This window comes from Diadema antillarum, unplaced genomic scaffold, assembly GCF_040938485.1.
Source record: "Diadema antillarum isolate AM-2024a unplaced genomic scaffold, OU_Dant_1.0 scf00000080, whole genome shotgun sequence".
Classification (NCBI taxonomy): Eukaryota; Metazoa; Echinodermata; class Echinoidea; order Diadematoida; family Diadematidae; genus Diadema; species Diadema antillarum.
The window spans coordinates 871,095-894,940 of NW_027270969.1; the positions used below are offsets into that span (position 1 = coordinate 871,095).

Genomic DNA, 23,846 nt, shown 5'->3' on the forward strand with positions numbered 1-23,846 from the left:
TGTATAGCATCTTTTTTGTGCCACCCTGTGATATATGGAAGATATTCATTCAAAATATACAGAGAGGAAACGAAAAGCTGCAATTACAGATACACCGCCTAGTCACAGATTCTTGATTTGTAAAGATAGAAAACAAGAAATAATGTAACACTGATTATCACTATAATCAAGATTGTTGCTTTCACATTAGCAAAAAAAAAATCATTTATACTTAACATTTGTTTTAATGCAATTTCTCCCCAACAATAATCTAGGCTTTATTTTCACATGTAACAGAACCTTGACATAGCAGCTACTGAATTAGCCTTTTCCAAAGGCAGCTCGCTATAATTTCAGCACACACACACACAGCGCACGACCGGCGAGCTGCGAGAGTAGCTCGCTCCCATCCGATCGCTGTGTGTGCGCGAGTCCACCGCCTGCTGTATGCGACTCCACTGCGAGCCGCCTTTGCAAAAGGCTGCTATTGAATGGTCTTTTCCAATATCTAACCTGACGAAAAATGAGCAAAAACTGAACACCCCAAAAATTGATTTCAAAGAAAAACTATGTATGCCTCCAGTGCGTGAGGGAGAAGATGTTGTGCTCAGTGGATGACACACGAGACTGCATTGATTGATTGCGTTCCGTGGAATGACAGCGTGCCCTGAAGTCAATGCATGTTCTTTCCATAAAGTGCACATGCTGCGCTGAGATACACAGAACATTCTCCAAGTAGATCTCAATTTGTTTTGTATTTTCTTAATGCATGCAACATTTTCTAGATATAACGAGCAGAAGGCCGATTCTCTTAGGACAGTGTTCTATCACAACCATTAAATAATTGCTGTCACATATTAACATCATCAGCCAACATTTGCAAGTCAAAACAGACCATTTTTTGTTTGTTTGTTTGCATGTGGGGGGTTGAGTGGATGGGATGGCTATCAAATGCTCTGCTAGTGAAGCCAAAATGTTCTTAATGTGCTTATAGTGTAACTGCCCCAGTTCACAGGATAATACTTCATTAGGATGAATAGAAGTTTGGGAGGTAATGTATGATTATATTCAGGCTATGTTCAACTAGTGTGAACTAATGCTAACATGGTTTGCTAATAGGGGAATTCATATGACTCTAAGCCTGTTAGATATAAAATTTAGACAGTTCTCGTAACATAACAATTCGTGCATACTACCACATCGGATTCAGAGTTCATGTCCCATGCACAGATTAATGCAGATAACATCCTCCTCACCATATGTTACATTCTTAATTGTGAAATCAGTCTTAGCTTTCACACAAGATGGTACAGTGGGGTGATCCCCACATATGTTATGTACAGAGATACACAAGTGTGTTTACACCAGCACACCGACAGGTTGCATTAACTTTCAGGTGTGAACAGACTTCTCTCTCTCTCTCCTTCTCTTTCACTCTTCCTCTCCCTCCCCTGACCACATGTTACATACCTCCTTCTTCCACACACCATCTCATCAGGAATATAATGCATGTGGCAAGTTTTTGGTGCTGTACAAGTATTTACACCTGAAATGGAGGCTCCACCTACTCTGAACGCACAAGGACATTGGCGCCCAACTTGTACCCGATGTGAACAGCTCCCTCACTGCTGCTGGTCAGCACAGGGTGAGAAGGAGAAATAAATGTGGCTTCATTGAAGCCAAGTTTAAACCCTCCCAGGGTGAGGATAACTGCTACAATCCTAGGATACATGAGCATTAATAGTGTGTACTGTATACACCGAATATTTCGCGAGGTTTCTATTTTTGCGAATTTCGCGAGTCAGGTGCTATTCACGAAATTAAAGACACGGGAAAATATTGACTCTGATCCCGATGTGAATGTGACGTATGCGTGTACACTTCTCTGTTCAGTACAGGACTCCACGATCGCGAAGTTAAGCACTTGCAAAATTGTCGGCAAATTCCGATTCGCGAAAATTTAGACTCGCGAAATATATAACGTATACAGTACATTGTGCGTTCAGCATTTGATGGGAATTTTGGAGCAACTGTGAGTAGAGTTGTCTCAAAGACAAGGTGTGGATTATCGCTGGATAACCTTGGCCTACGGTCCAATTCCTACTCCACACTTCATACGACTATTTGTCCATATGTGAACGACAGGACACCGGAGATATGAATGAGAAAAGAAACGAGTCGGATGTACTGTATATTCAAATTTCACTCCAAACCGACACTGCTTCATTCTTGCAACAAAGCGTCTCTGAACGATCACAGTCATTTGTTTTCTTTTCCCTCATATTTTCGTCGCCACCTTTCGTGCGAGAGAAAGAAAGAAGTCGGAGTCTTGGAATGAAAGACCAACCACACTTCTTCCGAGCAGGGTAAATGTCTTCTCTCCAAATATGTCCACATTCATCTGAAGAAATAATTGCTTTTTGTGTTTGTTTAGTTTCTTTGTACAGCTGCTGGTCCGTTGCTTTCGTGACTTGCGCAGAACAAGACACGGAGTGTATCGGAAGGTTCAATAATGCCAAGCAGATCAGGACGCAGCGAGCGGCCACGAGTCACGGTTTCCCTCAAGTCTCTGTCCATTTGTCTGTCTGTCCATCCTACTTGCAGGAATTTTTGATGCGCTCCAGGCGCCGGCGCAGGTCGTCCACGTTGGTGTCGGAGACCGAGGGCTGGACGACCGGCTGGACGTTGGACGAACTTGTGCCGAGTGAAATCTGGAGAGGTTGGGGGCAAGCAACCACAAATAGCAATGAATGATAAAGTACATGTATTACAAGGAGACTTCCATGCACATACACAGATGTATGTCAGACATGAAAATGTACCTGACAAGTCTCTTTAAATAAGGTGAAATCTCCCATTCAAACCTCAATAATTGAATTTCAAGCAAAAAAAAAAAAGAACAATGCAATACAAGTTTTTGTTTTTGTTTTTTTGGCTACTGCTACAAACCCTCATAGCACCTTCATGTTCCTTGAAATGTTAATCTCTACTTAACTAATGAATCAGTAAATTTCACACTAATTTGCATGAGCTTAGACAAATTGATCTACACATCAAGGGGGATTCAATGGCTGAAGGTGACACTGGGACGACATGCGCCAGACATAAAACAAATATCTTTCCACACACTGCACTCAATACAGAGGCATTCACACGTACATACACACACATACACACACACACACACACATGTATGGGTGGCGACTGATGGTCCAAGAGCCGACACGAGAAAGAGAACTTAGCTACTTTGAATGGTGACAGAGACCAGAAAGATCCGGAACCCATTGAATAGGAAGGTTGGCAATACTATTGCCAAATAGTAGTACACTACACTATGTATGTATTTGCAATACTATGGTAGCTGCAAAGTGAAAAGAAAGCAGTAATCTGTTTGCTGCAGTGTCTACAATTATTACAAATTACTGAAAGACTGCAAACATCTTTGTGAAATGAGTTCCCAGATGGCCTCCCCTTTTCTCCTTAAAACTTCCTCTGCTTATTATGTCTTCACAACCACCATACATTATTCTCATCGGCCACAAACTTCTGACCAATCACAGTACAGACCCACTTTTTTCCCCCACTGTCTGTCAGACCATGTCACTATAATCAGACTCTGAATGATCCAAGCACTGTCAAAATGTCATCGAATGCTAAATCAGTCAGTTCATGCGACAGATGCAAACATATAGAACATACCAGCATAAATTGGGAGAACAGACAGAAAAAAATCAAGGGATACATCACGGCAGAATAAAAGTGAAGCAAACCACACGGATACAGTGTACCACTATCTTGCCATTTGTCTGATTCAATAGTGATCACCAGAAAATGCTTTAGATACACTGCTGCCCTACTTTGGCAAAAGGAAGCATGTGACATACCATCCGAATTTGAGTTATTGATGTTTTCACAATTCACGTAATGAGCTCTTCTTCCAGGCCAAATTTCATGCAGAAACACTCATCCTACTAAGAGATATGTTAGATAAGACATCATGATAGTCCATTGAAGTCAATGTAAATGACAGACACATTTTGCTCTTTTACGAGAAATGTCACTTTTGTCACTTGCTTCCTTTTGCCAAAGTAGGGCAGCCTGACTATACACCCCATGCCCCCCACAGACAAGAGACAAGACATGCAGGTAAGATGTTACATACTGAGTGGCACACATTTTGCCATGCATGTTATTCAGGTTCTTGCCATGAAATAGATGTACAGTCAACCTTGCTAAAATCGACCTCACATTAGTCAAATAATCGCATAAGTCGAAGGTCTTTTCACGTCCTTTTCTCTTTATATCCTATTGATATCAATCCCTCAAAAGTCAAATTTTCTCTAAGTCGAAGCCATTTCATCAGTCCAAATAGATTCGACTTAGGCAAGGTTGACTGTAGTTCTTTCTTCGTGATCAACACGGTCAGGTTACAATGATCTGTAATGAATCAAAGCCATTTAATGTCATCAACAGAACCCACCTACCCCACCCCTCCCCCTATTAAAAAAAAAAAGTGGTCATGCTCTCAGTCAAAATTCAGGCAAACTAGAATAATCATTGACAATTCCTCTTTCTTGAGCACTGCTATGAATTAATTTCTAGTTTAAATTTGATAACAGAATGCTTCCATCTTACACATTCAAAGTGCAGTCAAGAACAGTCTGGGGGAAGAAGAACAATTCCTTCAGCTCCAACAACACAGCATAGCATTAGCTGAAGAAATTTCGCCAAACACTTCAAGTTACAGGGGTGTGAGAGTAGTTGCAGAAAAAAAAAGTCTTACAAAATCTGAAACTTATGAATGAAAACGTCTGAAGTAAAGTTTAGCATTAAAATGTGAAGATTTCAATGCATTCGATTTGCAAAAAGTCTGAAAAAAGGATTTTAGATTTTGGATTTTTGCAGAGCAAAAAAGTTTGAAATCAGATTAAACTCTGAGGTCTCACACCCCTGAAATTAGGAGAGAAAAAAAAGGGTCACTGGGAAATCAGTTAGACACGTAATTATTATCAGCAGATGAGGCATACAACAGTTTAATAGGCAGACAAACACATGCAAGCGGCAGCTACATCGCTGCTTACCCTCTCCGGGACGAAATGGTGCCCGTCTGCTCGCTGCGTGGTGCATGATGGGAAGGCATGATTGGGAATGGCATGATGGTCACATGATACAGTTTATATGCAAAAAGGAGGTTAGTGTGATACTTTTTGCTACTCCTTCTTGGTTTTTGTGCTGCTAGAATTCAATGAGGATGGGCGCACTCTTTTTGTCACACTTTCATAAAAATATCGTTATCCCAAAGGTGGTACGAGCTCATATCTCAACTGGCACAACAAACTAAAGTATAATGAAATCTTGTTACAACAAAGTAAAAATCTGGTCCAAAAATTAAACCACCTACATATCTTCATATATTCTACTGAAAGGTTTTTTTTTTTTTTCAATTCTCCTGAATGTACAACAACTAATTTTATATAATAGGTCTTGCCATTCCAGGGATTATATATCGTCGCTGGGGTGACAAGACCTTGTATCTGATGTTTATTTATGAAAATGACTTTTTTGGATTAATGGTCAAATAATGGGTTAAGTGATGTCCTGGCCAAATCCCAATTGTCTTACTCCAAAAATAAGCCACCACGGCATGTCAAAGGAAAGGCTATCCCGTTCGCTATAGTGCTTTGGCCGCCATGTTTATTGGCTCTCCTGAACATATACATTTTGTAGATACAAGGTCTTGCCATTCCAGGGATTATATGAGATTGTCGCCAGCACTGAATGTTGCAACTGTCTGCTGGCGTCTGTCTTCTATTTTCTGCAAATTGGCAGTAAAATGGAAATTTGAAAGGAATCACAAAACCCACGATTATCAAGAAACATTGTGATCCTCGTAATCTAATGTGCTTGTTTAAATGCATCTGTATCAATATAATTACGAGGAAAAAAGATCATTCAATACATTGTTACATGACCTATTGTTCCCACACTTTTATATTTATACAATGTCATCTTGATTTTACAGGATTTTATTTCTGTTCAAATTGTACAAACTTCAAAACAATTTGATGTGTAGCATAGACAAAAATAAAAGTACAATCTTGCATAATTTGTATCACACAGAATTAATGAATTCATATTAGAGGTTTCAAATATATCTCCAGCTAAATAAATAAACAAATAGATAAATAATGAAATAAATAAATAAATAAATGACAACATAGTTTTCATAAAATCTGTTACTGGTGCAAGTACAAGTACACTGAAAAAGTTAAAGTGCCATCCCTACTCAATATGTCATTGTTGTATATCTTCCAGAATTGATTTCTGTTAACATTGCCAGAATAGTGTACAAGAAAGAGAAACTCGACTTTGCCCATAGGGCATGGTCGGCAAGACAAACGCGTCTCCATTAAACTCCATGATTGGTCTAAACCGGTTAGTAGAGAGTACAGTCAACCTCGCCTAAGTCAAATCCCACAGGGACCTGACAAAATCATTTGACTTCCGTGAATTTCAACTCAAAGAATAAAATTAACATGTGTTTCTATCAATCAAGGCAAAATATTTCTTTGACTTGTGTGTGGTCGACTTAGGCAAGGTTGACTGTACGTGATACTACGACTGTGATCAAGCCCATAAGATGGTCCACAATTGGTGAATATATGTGGGATTGCTGCAGGTATGTAATTAACAATTTCATAATGTTTTATAGGGAATATGATATGGCTTAAAACAACACTACATCACTATGATGAAATGTCTTTTTATTAGTTGTATAGATAGCATAAATGAAGTCACACAGAATGGAAGGTTCTAAAATGAGGGTATATATATGTAAGTGTATACATTTTTTTTTATAAAGATGCTGAATGGCCCACCCAAAGGTGGAATAGTTTCCACTTACCAGTGGCTCTTTGCTTTCCATGGTGGGAATGGGTGCAGTCATTTCTTGTTTGGGCGGGGCTACGGTCTTGATGGGGTGGTCCCCCACCATGCCCTCCTGCGAGTTCTCCAGGCCGCAGCGGGCTCGCAGGACCTTGATGCGACCCAGCACGTCGCTGATTGGCTCGTTCTCCTTGCTCATCCCCGTAGGGTGGGGGTCGGAGGTCACGATCTGTTCGACTGCTGAGATATTCAACGTTCAGATATCAAGATGTTGAATTTTCAGACGTTTATATTCAGATATTAAAGGCATTATTTACCATTTGCGCATGAAACAAAAACCTGCTTTAGTGCTTCAAAATAGTTCTAAAATGTGAATCAGGGAAAGAAACAAGCAATGTAAAAAATTTAATCAGTATAATCAATATTAAGTATTGTGAAAAGCATAAAATGTGAACAATAGATATACTAAGAATGTTTCCACACTAAACCGTCTACAGTTATGGTTTATTGAGAAGAATAGTGATATCTCCTTATATTTTAGGCTTTGTTGCAAAATTTTTATATGGTAGCCCATAGGATGTTTTGTGATACAACTGACCTACACATATGCATCAAATGTGATATATCAAACATTTTTGAATCACTGCTCCAAATGGTAAGCAGCACCTTTAAAAGTTGGGATCTTGCAGCTTTCGATACTGTGTAATTACATGCACATGGTGTATATTCTTCAAAATATGATCAAAATTAGCGACTCAAAAAAATATTCACTCCTGTAACACGAATTTGCTGAATCTTGTCTCGAAGGCGAGAGTATCAACCATTCTTCTCCCGAACACAGATAGTACTCATTTCGTCACTATGGTTCTTGAAATGCAGATACAATGGATAGCACATATCAATTTTGATAAAGACTCGGTCAAATTTTGCTCTGATTCTCAACCACTATTGCTTGTAGTGAGAACAGTGATTGAAAAAGTGTCATAAACTTTCTGTTTCTGTGTTTGTTTGTTTTTATTATATGCTCCATGTTCTGATAATTACCGTAATTGTGACTAAAATTAAACTGCAACTTCATTTCAATACCACATTCTTCGCAACTTATGCCTTCTTTTCAAGATGGAATGCTCACTGTATAACACATCTGCTCGGTATGATATGGAGGGGGAAGGGGGATCATGGTTTCATTTGCCACTAGACATCACTAGAAGTATTCACATGCTGTTGAAATTCTGTGAACATACATTTCTAAGAACTAAGATTTCGCATGATCACTCGATCTGTTGCAATTTTCGGGCAACCTTCTGCTTCATTGCCTTCATTGACATTTTTTATTTCTTTGTTTGTTTGCTGTTGTTTTTATTTTTATTTGTTTTGTTTTTACAGCCAAAGAAATTAATTTGCAGATGTGCAGGAGTGCCAACCTTGTAAAATAAACACTGCGGTATTCTGAAGATTGAAAGATGCATTTTTGGCAGACAATCAGCATTTTCACCTTTCCTTAATAATATTAGACACCATACACATATACAGTGTATGTAGTATTACAACTTGGGAAAACAGTTAATAACAACAATGATAATATCTGCATTTATATGGCGCTTTTTATGAGGATGTTTCTAGGTGCAGTTGGTGGTAGTTTCCATGAAACTTGCTGTGATTTTAGCGAAGCACAGTAAACAGTGCAGTAACAGTTGGCATCTCTAGATGAGAGATACTGTCTGTTAGCAAGTGGTCACCCGCTGCTGCAAATTTGGCCACACACCTGGGTTATTCTCCTGTTGGGGGGCAGGCTTGACCGTCACGTTGGTGGTGGGGAAAGTCCTCTCCCCTTTCTCCTTGGCGATGTTCTGCAGTCCCTGGTTGATGTACGACTGGAAGTACTGCGACGTCTTCTTCAGGAACGGGTCGATGTCGACGTCGGGGTACTTCTGCTTGAACTCGTATAGTTCCGCGAGACCCTGAGGGAAATGATCACGGCAAGTTTTCAAAACTTGTTATTTTCTTATGTACCCCATTACCGTCCAGAGCGTTAATGAAATTCCAGATTCCTTTCACCCAAGGAAGTGGGAGATTTGATGCTTTAGCATGGGTTCCGACAAAAGTGAACATGTACTTTTGATACAAACAACACCTGACAGAGCAGAGTGGCACATGATTGATAAAAACCTGGCAGAGATATGCACACCATTTTCACAACTTTTAACTCCTCACAATGCAGATTTCAAGGTACTGATGTTATACATGTAAATCACAGTCAATCCAACAGGTGAACTCAACTCCTTCAAAATTAAGCTGAATTGATAGGCTGCCGCTTTTCACTTTATACTGTGAAACCACAAACATTTTGTGAATGGCAGCCCATGATCTTTTCAACAGCACAAAACTTTCGCGAATTGCCGACCATAAACAAATTGTATGCTACATATACACTGTATTAGCATTAAATGCATTGTGCAGACAAAAACTTTCGCATGCATTTTACTAATAGTTTCACGAATCTTAGCTCCTCGCAAAATTTGCTAAAATTTCATGCACATGAAAATTTGTGTCTTACAGTATTCTGCAATTTCTAAACGAATTGGATTATCTGTGTTAAAGAAATTGAATATATAGACAGTCATATTCCTGAATGCCATTACCTCTCTTGAGTTTTTGTTGGAGCCAATCTTCTGGAAGATGTGGGCGAGGAGGTCGTTGGTCTTGGGGGGCCCTCTCCGTGGTGAATCCTTGGCATTTCTCTGCATAAAGACAAACATGCAAGAGCAGTATGAAAGTTAAGAGGACACTAACTAAAGTTTGGTAGACATCTATCCCTTTAGATTGAGAGAGAAAAAAAAAATCTATTTTGGTCAAGTTCTCCTCTATAGAGTATAACAGGAAGAGATAACTTTTCCTGACTCTGAACGTCACGCATATTTTTCATGAGTTTAGTGTTTCATGACCACTAAAGATACGCACAACTACTTATCAGAAAGAAATGACAGAACGTAAGGCTATACATCGCTTTTGATCGTCAAGGGCTGGGATAAGGTGCCTTTCCTATGAAACAGCCTACCATGGTTGCCTGTGGACTTGAACCAGGGACCTCAAGCTGGAGTGTCCTCAGTTGTAACCACAGAGCCACAACCACTCATCCTACCTACATGTAATACAGTCAAACCTGTCTATAGCGGCCACCCAAAGGAGACAAAAAAGTTGCCACTAAAGACATATGGCTGTCATAAACAGGGTCTGCAACATGATTGTTTTCTCTTGAGGGAAATCTTTTAAGTGACTGTAAACCGCAGGTGACCGCTATAGACAAGTGACCACTAACGCAGGCTTGACTGTATAATATATTTGAGAATCCCTTTCGTCTGAGGAAGGAAGAGAAGGTGTGGGGGGTACTCACGTCAGAGTGGGACCTGACGGCGTCGGCGGCCGAGCCATTGATGTGGTCGTTGCTGGAGCTGCTCCCGGTGCTGCTGGTGCTGGAGCTCCGGAGGACCTTCTTGAGGTAGGACTCCACCTCGGAGTCCTTGGGGTCCGAGATCAGGGTCAGGTGGTTCAGGACCTTGGGAGAGAGAGAGAGAGGATGAAGAGACGGGATGGGAAATCATCAGTGGGTTGCTATGGCAGCGCTCCTACAGGCAGGCATGCATGATTATTAACAAGGTAATGATGATTGTGAGACAGGACATCAAAGATGATAATGACGGTAATGATTCGGTGATGATGGTAGTGATGATAGTGATAAAGATGATGATGATAGTGATAATGACAATGCTGATAGGAATGATTCTTCGATGTAACATCCAAATACTAAATCACTAAATAAAATACCTTTCAATTCATTTCAATTCAATTCCATATCAGATTTGAAATGTCACAAACAGTGCAAAGAGATGATAAACGAATACAACATGTACAGAGTTTAAGAAGGTTTTCTTATGATTATTTCTATGGTTTTTAAGAGCGACGAGATGAAACGGTAAATGACTTTCTTACAAGTATGCCCTTTACATTAGTATCGTCTTATTGATGTCAATAGGTTTGGTTTTCCTAGACTACCAACTACAGACTTCTACGACCACCAAATCTCTCTCTCTTGCTCCCTGCCATTACCTTCTGGCCGAGAATCTTGGCCAGGGAGTGGAGGATGGTCTTGACGGTGCGTAGCGGGGTGTCGCTGGGCCGGTCCCGCCAGACGGAGGAGGGGAAGGCTTTGAGGAAGAGGTGGAGGTCCAATAGGATGCGGTCCACGTTGAGCTCGTTGATGATGTTGGGCATCATTCTCACCAACCGCCATAGACACTGGAGAGGAGGAACAGGGGCATGATACAAAGTGTCATTTCCATTTCAAGTTTGGTTTAAAAAAATGCTTTATGTATTTTGACTTACAAAAAAAAAAATGACAAAATTTCGATCAAATACATGCACGGTTCGAAAAACAGCAAGAGAGAAAAATATAACATACCTGCCAACCCTGAGACTCAATAAATCTGAACAAACTACAAAAAATTATTTAAAAACCTGAACTTTCATAAATTTTATATACTTAACTATTAACAGATATTTCCAAAAAATCAGAACACACTGAAATTGATGCATTTTCTTTCAGTGAAAAATCTGAATATTCAGATTAAAACTGAACAGTTGGCAGGTATGTAACAATTCCATTGAAGGCTGCCACAGAACTTTGCCAGGCCTATCTTTAACAGTCTGGCAATGCCTCAGTCATAAGAGTTAACCTCAGAGATAACAACCTCCATGAATTTACCATGTCTTCTCGGCAAAAGTTCACTCACCTTCATGATCAGCTGCACAAACTTGGTGGAGCTGCTTTCATGAGCCACACACTCTTGAAGAAGCTTGATGAGGGCTCTGCAGAAGAATCAGATCGGGTCAAGGGTCAGATGTTTTAGCCCAAAAGTGTTTTTGAAAATGGAATGTCTAAACCGAGAATTCTTCAATTATTATTTCCCTTTCTTTTTTATTTTTTCACAGGATTTCAACCTTACCTTTTATTTATCATTGTTTATTAGTTTCCAGGCTGTAGGCAGTCGCAACATTTGGTGCCATAATCATTTTTCTTTGAATACAAAAAAGAAGTTTTTGTCCTAGGATATTTGCAGTTAAAATTTGCTAACACTTTTCAACTGGAAGTTTTTGCCCGACAGGATGATAGTTAAATGCCCCCTGCCCAGTAACACATCACTCCCTCTCAAGCTCTTACAGGGGATATTGCATCCTGACACTATGTTGCTTTGTATGAAAACACAAAAATAATAATAACAATAATAATAATAATAGTGGCTACGTGTATAGCGCACAGGTCCACTTTTCAGTGCTCATGGCGCTTCAAAAATGAAAACATATATAGGCCCTATGCATGCATATATGGTCAAACATGTTAACAAAGAAGAAAATGGCGAACAAAAAACAAATATATACCAAATAAAGAATAGAACATATACCAATTAAAAATACAATATTGTTCCAAACATTAATGACATACAGCAATTACAGTCCTCAGTGTGAGAGGAACAGATAAATTTTAAGTTTGGATTTGAGTGTCTCTGTAGATGACAGTAAAATCACAGCAGTAACTCGGCAAAAATTTGGTTAAAAAATCTGACACATCAAAAAAGTTATGAATTGTAAAAGTTTAGAGAGTACGATAAGTTGGCAACTCTGTGTGTATGTTTGTTTGTGTTTTTTTTTATTAGTGACCTTTTTTTGTTGTTTCAAATATATGGGCACAGTACAGATCCTACTTTGGTATTCACTGAAGAGAACATGCAAGAACATATCATTCTTATATACCAAGAACAGGTCTGAAGAAAATAATTTTCACAGGAAAAAGTCAAAATTGGTGAATTTCTGTTTACAAACTGATTGAAAAACTGGTCAACACCTACATGTAGATCCCACAGAGTTGCCAATTTGCCACACTCTCTAAATTGTGTAATTCATAACGGTTACCTTTTTTATATGTTTGATTTTTCCCAAATATTTTCAGAGATTTACTCATCTGATTTACCATTTTTATACAATGCAACACTATGTCAGGATAGATTTGCGTTTGAGTATCATTATGTGTGAGAGATAAAACATCGTCCGGTTCTTGAAAGGTATCACCGACTGTGACTCAACTCACCCGATGGCAGCGTTGTGATCGGCGTTCTCCACCACCTTGGCCATGACGACGTTGACCGACCGCACCACCTGGGGGCCCTCGTCGAACGCCATGAGGCGGTCGTCGATCAGCACGGTGATCAGGCCGTTGATGAGGTCACAGAGGACGTCCTTGGAGGCCTGCTGACTCAGACTCGTGTTCTGGAATACCTGCAGGGGTGGGTCGGGCAGACAGAGGTTAAAGGTCAAAGGTCAAGCCATGAATGCAGTAACAAAAAATGCAAACAATTTAACACAGAACAAGGCATAGTCTTCACGGCTGCCAATGCCATTATAACAAAAATATGATTCTGTAAAACCAGAAATTTTTGCATGCATGAAACTTTCACAAATTTCGGGAGGAGCCAAAATTCGCCATAAGTAAAACGCAGGCAAAAGGTTTTGTCTACACAATGCATTCAATGCCAGTGGTGACTTGCTAATCTTTCGTGATCAGAAAAGGCCATCTAATACAATTTGTACATGTTTCTAAGGGGCAGGACAGTCATTTTTTTTTTTTTTTTTTTTTTTGGGGGGGGGGGGGGTGGGGATTTGTTGCAATTTTCATCCATTTTTTGTTTCTATTTTTGACTTACTGAGACAAGGAGAGCGACCAGGCAGCGGTACATGCGAATGACATCCTTGGAGGTAATCTGGTCCCCCATGTGCTTGCTGAACGCCATCCTCAGCTGGAGTGATGTTGCCACGAGCAGCTGGTCCACGTGGTCCATCATGACCTTTGACCTCTCAGGCTCTTTCAGGATCTCATCCAGCTTTTACAGATGAAAATGAGGGGCAGGGGAGGGAAAGTGAGAATTTTGTTATATTCAAATAAAAAAAAAATTGTTATTTATGTACATGTATGATATACTTCATTCTCAAAAACCTACCTATTATTTGAAGACATTTATGACTGTAGGTATATTTCATGTCAAACGGATAGAGAATTAATGATGATTATTATACGTTTTACAAAATGTAAATAATTATTGTTGTTATTGTTATCACATATGGACTTGATCTGTGTTTGAATAAATAAAACAAACAAATACAAAACAAAGAGCCAGTTTAGCATTGTACTACTAGCACAAAAGAATACGCAAACTGAAATAGAAGGGACTACACATCCTTACCTGTGCCAAGGCCTGTATGCTGATGGCGATTTCGTTGCTTGCAACCTGTGAGATCATGAAGTTCAGCTGCATCATTGAGGGCAGTGCTGGCTTTTGGACTCTGCAGACAGGTGGAATGATTGATTGATTAAGTGATTGATCTTTACATTAAATCACTAATTGAGACATTCATTCATTCATTCATTCATTCATTCATTAGTTCATCACTTCATTGAGTGAGTGAGGATGTGAGTGGGTGAGTATGTGCTGGGTTGATTGATTCACAGATTGGTTTATGAATTCATTGCCTGAGTGATTGATTCACTGATTCATTCAATCATTCATTGACTTATCCATTCATAGATTGATTGGCTTCATTGGGTAATTGATCGTTTGACTGAGTGAGCGAGTGATTGGTTGATTAATTGGTTGATTATCAAATGAGTGAGTGATTGATTAATTGATTGATTGATTGATCGATTGACTGAGTGAGTGAGTGATGGATTGACAGATTCATTATTAATAATTTATTCCATCTTCTATGAAAAGGTGATTACTATCATATACATACAAAAATGCTTCTTCCCACTGCAGTTCTTTACCAGGGTTTCACATTACCTGTGGCCCAGGGCCACAAACATTTGGTGTCGGGCCACCAAATCTATATTTTGGTGGGTTGAGAGTCTGTCTAGCCATGTTTAAAGTAAATATACACTGGTTTTATTATGGGGAGGTCAAGATACGAGAATACTGGAAACACACTGCATATATTTCCCTTAAACCAGATAAGTGTCATTGGTTTTAATTGTGTGCATGTGTTTGTTTTGTTTTTAGTCGGGGTGGGGGGAGGGGGGAGTTGACAGAAGAGGGAAGCTTTCTGAGTAAAAATCTATGGATGTGATGTGACTGGTATCCACTAAGTGTACTGTAAGGATATTGTAGCTATAACATGCATCACAAGAATATGGCCTCACTTTCTCTTTGGGAGCACTACGGGTTCCTCCAGGAGTTCCTGGACTGCCGTCGTGTCCTCCAGCTGCGGCAGCTTGACGTCGCCCTCGTCATCATTGAGTCCAAGACGGTCAAGTTCCAGCGAGAAGACCTTGGGCACCGACGGATGGCCTGATGGGGCCCTGGAGGGTGCCGTAGCCGGCCGCTGACCCTTGCCAGGGTTCCTATCCAAAGCAGGTAAAGTTCAGGATTAAAGATTTCAAAGCCTCCAAATCATTTGGATTTGATCCTAAACACAACATTCTCCTGACCATTTTCATGTGTACAAGCCTACTCATGATTTCAATCTGCACTCTGTTTTGGGGAAAACTATCACAAGTGGTTGTATGATTTGATTTTGTTCAACAAATACTTGAAATACGAGGCAATTCTTCACATAGAATTTATAAGTAACTGCAAAGACCTAATTTTGATTTGGGACAAAAAAATGCCCTACTCTTTGTAATATGTATGAACCAATAATTCTACATAGAAGAAGAAAAAAAAAAAGACTCATCATAAGGACAACATGAACCGAAATCTGAGTTCATACTTTCCGGCATGAACGTTTTTAGCAATCTACAGTGTATTTGTACTCTAATTACTTTGACAGCATTGCTAGTCAAGACACTCTCATGAACATCCTTGGCATACAAAATAATACAGTTAGTGGGCATTCAGAATCAACAAGCAATAATAATAATAAAGAGATCAACATGCATGTCAGAGTAGGTATGAAGATTATGAATCAAAACGAGACAAGAAGCGGGAAGGTAGAGTCACAAAGATTACAGAAAGAGAGGGATCGCCAGAAGAACAGATTTGGGCACAGCACACACATGTATGTACAAGGTTGGGAGAATAATTCTGGCCCTCAAGTGGTGAAAGATGTTAGGATAGCAACTCTTGCCGCATTGGCAGCTTCTCGTTGAAAAGCAAGAGCCAATCAGACAGTGGGATCCTTTTGTCGTTTTCTGTGGCATTTACCAATGTAGCAAGAGTTGATATCATAGCAGCTTTTTTATGGACATGGGAAGCCCAGTGGTGATGATTCAGAGATATAACTGTAGCCATGATGAGTGAAAATTCTCTGTCACATATAATTTATGTCAATGACCAACAGGGCTCGACACTAACTTTATTTTTCGGTGGCCCGATGGGGCCACCAAAATCATCAATTTCAAATTTTTGGTGGCCCGAGAGAAAAATTTGGTGGCCCGAAAAAAAAAAAACATTGATAAAAGTCCATTTTTTTAATAATTCGCACACTCACTGCATGCATTTATGCATTTCCGGTGCAAAAAGTTATGAATTTATTGACACACTTTTCAAAATATTTTGGTGGCCCGAGGTGGGCCACCAAATTTGCCCTTTTCTGAAATTTGGTGGCCCGACTTTCATTTTTGGTGGCCCTGGGCCACCGGGCCACCGTTAGTGTCGAGCCCTGGACCAATGTACAATGTAGCATACACAAAGTATATAATAATGATACGACACACAGTGCTGAAAGCACAATAGAGTATATGGACTGACACTATCTACTACACCTAGCCTTGTCATATGAATAATAGTATCCACATTTGTCATGATGTAAAAGAAGGGTTGATGAGGGCACTCTGAAAATGACAAATTACCCAAGGACCATTAAACCTTGTCTGCAATGAAGAAAATGTAATCTGTTACAAACACAAAGTCATGGCTTCACTTTCCACCACGGTTTCACAAGGAACAAGAATCCTTTATCAAACATCGTAACAAAGCTCCGTCATTTGAAGCCAAGCATCCACAATATTTTTAAATCACTACCAACATGATTACAGTGGAAAGTAAAGCCTCTTTTCGACCATTAACGACCAAAATGAGACGAAAAAAGTAGGAAATGCTGAAGCTTGGTGTCCATTATTATGTCCGACTTATTACAACCACTTGAAATATCTGACAGTCTATTTTCCTGAGCTACTGTAAATCTTCAATATCAAGAACTTTGGGAATCGCTCTTGGTGGACCACAAACAATGGTCAAGTGTATGTCAGTCAGGGTGTATATTACAATTTCAAATATCTCATACTGCTTTGCAAACGAGGGTGCCCATATTTCTCCAATAACTCGCCACAGTTTGTATCATACAGAATCACAGACATAAAAAGCGGAGACACATGATGCACTTAATAAAGTCAGCGCGTTTCATGCAACAGAAAGTCACAGGTCCTAGCAGTGAATACTTTTCAATTCCATGAACATCTGGGAGTCTCCGAAACATCTAAAAAGTGGAAACTTTCGCGCATGTATTTTAGTTTGCAGATCGAGGTACTGTAGTCTAACACAAAGTTTTTCTTTTTAATACCTCAACATAATATTCGCATGTTTTCATTTTATCATTCTCGTCTAGGAGAGGCCAAATTTCCAAGCACCTTCACTTCGATATTTTACACTCCTCTCACCCGATGTACGTGTACAGTGTACATGTAAAGATAACACTGTCATTTAATTTCAAAATCTTACAAGCCAAGGGGTCTTCTTGATTATTATATACACTTAGCCCAGCAGGAATGTAATATTTCCCAGCATTGTCAATATATTTAACAGCCATCCATTCCTTGAGCAAAGAAGCAAACACAGTTTCCAACAGATGAAGCCTTATTTTTCAAGGCAAATTCAAGCAAGCACAAGAACTTTGTTCAGTTGTTAGTATATCTTGCATTTGTTTTGTTTTTAAAAAGCCAAGGCAAAAAGATTGAGATATGGAGGGGGATGGGGGTAGGACTGGAATGGGCAAAAGCTCAAGTTTGTTCCAAGGCTAAATTCATACATACCTGTACGTATATGAAATTACAGTTTAATAGATTAGCAGGAAAAGACTAATATCATCACATACACAGTATGAATGATGGAGACAATTTGTATGCGCTTTTCAATACATAGAGAGGAAATGTGTGATACATTCATCAAGCAAAATAGAAGAAATGTAAGGGAAAAAAATCACATGTGGTGCCGTCAACAAGATTGACATCAAGTATGCATATTACATCTGGAGGCAATACAATCATCAGAACATGGAAGGACATGGGGGGGGGGGGACTGTTGGAAGAATCACGATACACAGAGAAACCCACAGACAGTGAGAGAAAGACAGACGGATGGAAAGACAGACACACAGACAGAATGACAAAGACATACATGTACTGACAGAAAGAAAGACAGACAGACAGACAGACAGAGAAAGGAAAACACGAACAAGGGAGGAAGGCTTTTGGGAAAACAAGACATATAGAGAGACCTACAGACAGTGACAGACAGACAAATGGAAAGACAGAAAGACAAACACACAGACAGACAAACAGACAAAGAGAAAGACAGGCAGAACGACAGACAGACAGACTGACAGAAAGAGAAAGAATGAAATGAGATAGTAAGCATGAGAAAGAGAGCAATAAAGGAATGGCAGGGGGCTTTGTTGCACAAAGATGCATGCACACACTCGCGATGACAACTTTTGGATGTTCACAGAAGGTGGGGTGGGAAAAAAGATGGGGCAACACACGGTTTTGAAGATAAGAGTCCGAAAGTTTCAGAGGTAAAAACTCATGGCAAAGTGTTTCAATAACCAACCTGTAGGCATCTCTCCATCCAGGGCTGCATGTATTAGCGGAATCAGAAAGCATGTGTGGACGTGATGTCATTTTGGTCATTTTTGTCACAAAAGAACTAGGATCCATCCACAACTTTAGATATAATATGTGACCGTGCACCTCAAAACGAACAAGAAGTCGCACACAGTGAATTTGTGTGAGCACTGAAAATAGGTGAAGCGGGACAACCTTACCAATCTTGAGTTTTTCATATTTTCTGAAAGAACAAGTCTTTTTCTATATTATATCAAAGTTTGGGATCATAAGACAAACAGGAACTTGCGTTTTCGGCAGTTTTTCTCTTAACACTTTTTGGTGGAATAGTGTGATTAGTTGATTCTCATAGAACCCTCTTGCCATTTCTCAAAAACCCTGTCCATACCCTTCACTTTCAACTCCAATAACTTTGGATAGAATAATGCTGCTGCATTGAAAGTTGGTATTAATGATGTACAGAATGTGCTAATGAAGCATGCTCAATATCAATTTAATCTAATAATCGCTTCATTGTTGTTGCTCCCGTGGTCAACATCCTGTTTTTTGTTCAATTCATCCCACAGCTGGCATAGCTTGGTAAAGATTAAGCGCTTGAATACACCCTGTACTTCAGAGCTTGTTTTCTCAGTTCATACTTTCCAGAGTGTGTCCTTTCTTTCCAATATTTATTTAGGTTAGTAGAGTCCATTTGAAATGAGTTATACATCATTTTAAAGCTTAGAATCTGCTCTTTCGGGATCTACCCTTAACTAAAAATCCATGTCTGGCGACTTTTTGTTTGTTTTGAGATGCAGGGTCACATATACGAAAGATCTCTTTTCAAGCATGGGCATTGTTGCTAACACGGAGCGTCGCCGTCATCGAGTAATATTTTGCAGGACAACGGTCAATCAGCAACATTACCAAAAACAGGTACACAAAATGTATTACACTCACTTCAACTGTTGAATATGGTACAAAGAAATTCATCATGCTCCTAAGTATCTCAGTATGCAATCTACTCACAACTTCAAAAGTCTGTGTGCAGTCAACTTCATACAGTACAAAGGTGTTTTTCTTTCTCAATTTTTTTCTGATTATTTATGTATGAATCAACATGAAAAATATGATAAATTATTAGTAAATGTGACAGACTAAATATGGCATGCTCATATTCAAATGATAAATGTAGAGTTTGAATGACTTTGAACTCAAGCAACACTGGTCTAATTCATACATTGGTATATATAATCTAAGAAGTATGCAATCAAAAATGTGATCATGCAACTCAGCAAAATATACTGCAGCTCCAACCAACACAAAGACATTTACAACACAAAAGTTGAGTATATGATATAAAGGCAACCTACGTTGTACAGGGATATAATATGCATATCAAAAATTGCACCTGGTATTATGATTCCTTTACAATTGATACATAATTCTGTTATGTATATCACGTATAAAGAGAGATAAATGCAAGCATTAGATTATTTAAGCAACCAAGAATAGTTTCTGTTAGCATATAAACGATTGGTTTGAATATTTTATTGTATATACTTGTATATGCAAATACTTGTATATGCAATTTTTCTGCAAGCCTCTTTAAACAGAGATGCGCAATTACCCAGCCCCACACATGCAAATAATTGTTGTCTCAAGAATAATGTGACCACGAACAGATCATTGTGGCAGAATATTACTACCATTTGGCATACTGCAGTAGGCTGACGAAGACAGCTCTACAATTTTCAAAAACTTTGAAAAAAAAACACCAATCAACAACCCAATCCACCCCCCCCCCCCTAAAAAAAAAAGAGTGCTAAGAATCTGCAGTAACCATGCAAAGTTTTGATAGGCCAGACTTACGGAAGGTTGGATTTCTTCACTTCCTGCCGCTGCGCCGCCTTCTCCTCGGCATTTTTCTGGGCCTGTGGGGGCGCTGTTTTGGGAGGCGGGGCCTTCTTGCCCGATCGCTTTATCCTCTCCTCCAGAAGGCTCAACTCTTTTTCGTTTAACTGGGAGGAAAAAAAAAAAGACAACGTCTAAAAGAATTCATCATGTGCTCATGGTTGCAATACTGTATACGCCATATATTTCGCGAGTCTAAATTTTCGCAAATCAGGAAATCCCGACGATTTCGCGAGTGGTTAAATTCGCGATCCTGACGTCCTGTACTGAACGGAGAAGAGCACACGCGTACGTCACATTCACATCGGGATCAGAGTCAATATTTTCGCGTGTCTTTAATTTTGCGAATAGCACCTGACTTGCAAAATTCGCGAAAATAAAAACCTCGCGAAATATTTGGCGTATACAGTAATCTATTCAGGGGAGTGGACAGTGTTCTCATGATCTGGTCCCTTGTAGGCAAATTATACTTTACACATGGCTGCTTTTCATGCTACTGACATGTATGTACACATAACAAGCTACTTGCTCATTTTAACAACAGCCTTCTGCATTCCAAAATTCACCAATACATTCCATCTTAATTCAGTCAGATCACTATTGATTCCCCTATCTTATATAACTTAAATCTGTTCATTCTGTTATCAGACTATTTTACATTTAAGTTCATTTATGTTTGAACGTACTGATTGTACATCTTATTGCTTGCGGAAAATAGATTTAAAAAAAGACTATTTTATTTGTAATATGTTCAGTGCATAAATCTTGAATACATTAAAATTGAATTGCTTACAAGTAGTCAATCTCTCCCTCTCTCTCCCTCTTTCTTCTCATAAAAACACAAACATAAACACATCACTCAAAGACAACTTTCACTTTTTTTCTTCAATGTAACGCAACATATCACATGGCATCAGACTAAATGATCACATCTATCAAGATCAAATTGACTTTGCAACAAACAAGATGCGATATCTACACAGGCTTGATTTAAAAAATCAAGGAGATAACTTTAGTTCCCAAGAGCGGAGAGCAAAGGCAATGTACTGGGACTCACATTGCCGATGTACTTGTAGACGTCGTCGCCCACGATCTGGTAGACTTGGACGAGGGTGTTGAGGGCGGCAGACCGCACGTTGTTGTCTCGGTCGGCGATCTGGCCCGCAACCTCCTTCAGAGCCTTGGGCGGCGATGGCTGACACACGTTGAGACCGTACAGCTCTATCAGGTTGCCTAGTTCGTCCAGGCACTCTGCAACAACGAGGGCAGCAAACAGAAATAATCCATGTCATGTCACAGGTCAAAGGTTATGGTCTCGCAAGCCAATCAGGCCCAGTTGATGTGGTTTACAGAATATGTCATCGCACACATTACTTCACAATTTTCATGTCAGCGATAACAGTACATCACTTGATTCAACAAAAAAAAATCATCTGGTTGGTAGGATAAATATTCCAAAAGATTCATTGTGTCATAATCATAATGTAATAGGATGAGAATGGGAATAGGAGTACATTACTTGACGGAAATATGAATCCTGTACAATTTCAAAATATTTGTATCAAGAATATAACAGCGGCATCACCATCAGTGCACTGATATGAGATGCTCTTATCGTGAAGAGGCAGGCACTTGCCTTGGCTTTAAGTGGCACCTCAATGTCTATTTGGATCATTTTATGCTGATTCAACACAGAGTTTGATGTAAATGTTCATGTTCGCCATCTTGGTACCACATGTCACCATCCTATAAAGACCTGGTGAATGGTTAGAGTGCTTCAAAAAGATGTCTACCCTTTGTGAAGGAATACAGTGCCCCCCCCCCCCCCTTCCTTTAGTCACCAGTTTGTAAGATGGTACTTTTCATTTCCACTGAATGCAACATGACTCTAATTGCATCAAAATACTTAAAACAGAGTTTCTATTCACAAAAACACTATTGGTGATGTGATCTGATTGTACCAAGTAGTAATAATAAGAGTCCCACTGCATAAAAACTATGGTAACCTTACAATTAATGGTAACTCAACAATCAATAGAAATCATCAGTAATTTCACGTCTTCAACTGGCTGCAGTACAGTATTGAGTTCCAGCAGTTACTGTCGATTGTACAATTACCATTAATTGTAAAATTACCCAAGCTTTAACCCGTTGAGGACGAGTCCAGAGTATACTCGGACAGGTGTCTATAGGAAATGCATGTTGTAGCAAAATCAAACCATCCTCAACGGGTTAAGCAGCAATTCCCTGTCATCCACCGAAGGAGTAATTTTTGGGGCAAACACAAGTATGTGGATAACAGCAATCCACACCACAAAACACTGCTCTTCTTGCCAGGTGGGCCCCAAAGGGGGTCGCATACGCACCCTACTGCACCCCAGAGTTAGATCTCACCTGTCCTCTGCCGGGCATTCTTGGACTTCAGCCCATCCATGAGGAAGGAGAACATTTTGCTGGCCGGATAGACCTTGGTCAGTAGCTTGATGACCGCCTTGACATCCTTCCGGATGTTCTCCTTGGGGTCGCCGATCTGCAACACAGAGCGAGGGTCAAAGATTTATGTGACGCTGTGACTCACTGAATTATACATAAAGTATGCTGAGAAGAGGGTCCAACCAAACTTTGGCAACTGAGCTGCTAAAAAGAAGGACTCATAGGACACTGGAAGTCACTGAGGTATCCATAAGCCAGAGCTTGACACTGGCATATTTTTCTTATGGCCCATTCAGGCCACTAAAATCTTGGCCCAATATAAAAGGAAACATGTAATTTTGACTTCTAGCTGCCCACTTGTGCCACCTAAAGAAAACCTTTTTTGAAAACTTAGTGGCCCAGCATCAATCTTGAGTGGACCCGGACCACCCAGCCAACACTAATGCTGAGCCCTCCACAGACATGCCATAAGAAGATTCTGACAAAACTTTTAGCAAATGAGGCTACTGGAAGATGTGCTGAGATATTTCTCTCCAAATCACATAATAACAATCATATACAAATTACACAGTGAGCACAAAACTGTCAAGAAGATGATGACGTGTTCATGTTCTTTGGCAACATCCAATTATGTAAAAACGAAATATTGTAATCCATGGAATGATAAATGGAAATTCTTTGAGACTTTACAAAAGGAGAATCAATCAAGCTAGAGTTCCCACTCTTGCAATATGAAATATATCCCTCCAAGAATATCTTGCTTTTGCGGTCA

The 23,846-nt window shown here is 39.6% G+C and overlaps 1 protein-coding gene across 1 annotated transcript in view; it reads right to left on the reverse strand.

The window, feature by feature from the left end:
* Nucleotides 1–855: 855 nt before the first annotated feature.
* Nucleotides 856–23,846, reverse strand: part of LOC139717686 (cytoskeleton-associated protein 5-like) — a 67,721-nt gene continuing 44,730 nt past the window's right edge. Inside the window, exons 29-43 of the mRNA XM_071629189.1 lie at nucleotides 23,036–23,171; nucleotides 21,699–21,892; nucleotides 20,600–20,748; nucleotides 18,735–18,758; nucleotides 15,110–15,310; nucleotides 14,157–14,256; nucleotides 13,620–13,796; nucleotides 13,007–13,194; nucleotides 11,655–11,730; nucleotides 10,972–11,160; nucleotides 10,259–10,420; nucleotides 9,507–9,605; nucleotides 8,630–8,825; nucleotides 6,884–7,101; nucleotides 856–2,690 (exon numbers count right to left, since the gene is read on the reverse strand). Coding sequence (XP_071485290.1) covers nucleotides 2,574–2,690; nucleotides 6,884–7,101; nucleotides 8,630–8,825; nucleotides 9,507–9,605; nucleotides 10,259–10,420; nucleotides 10,972–11,160; nucleotides 11,655–11,730; nucleotides 13,007–13,194; nucleotides 13,620–13,796; nucleotides 14,157–14,256; nucleotides 15,110–15,310; nucleotides 18,735–18,758; nucleotides 20,600–20,748; nucleotides 21,699–21,892; nucleotides 23,036–23,171 — 2,226 coding nt within the window. The 3' untranslated portion in view covers nucleotides 856–2,573. The remainder of the gene's footprint in view (nucleotides 2,691–6,883; nucleotides 7,102–8,629; nucleotides 8,826–9,506; nucleotides 9,606–10,258; nucleotides 10,421–10,971; nucleotides 11,161–11,654; nucleotides 11,731–13,006; nucleotides 13,195–13,619; nucleotides 13,797–14,156; nucleotides 14,257–15,109; nucleotides 15,311–18,734; nucleotides 18,759–20,599; nucleotides 20,749–21,698; nucleotides 21,893–23,035; nucleotides 23,172–23,846) is intronic.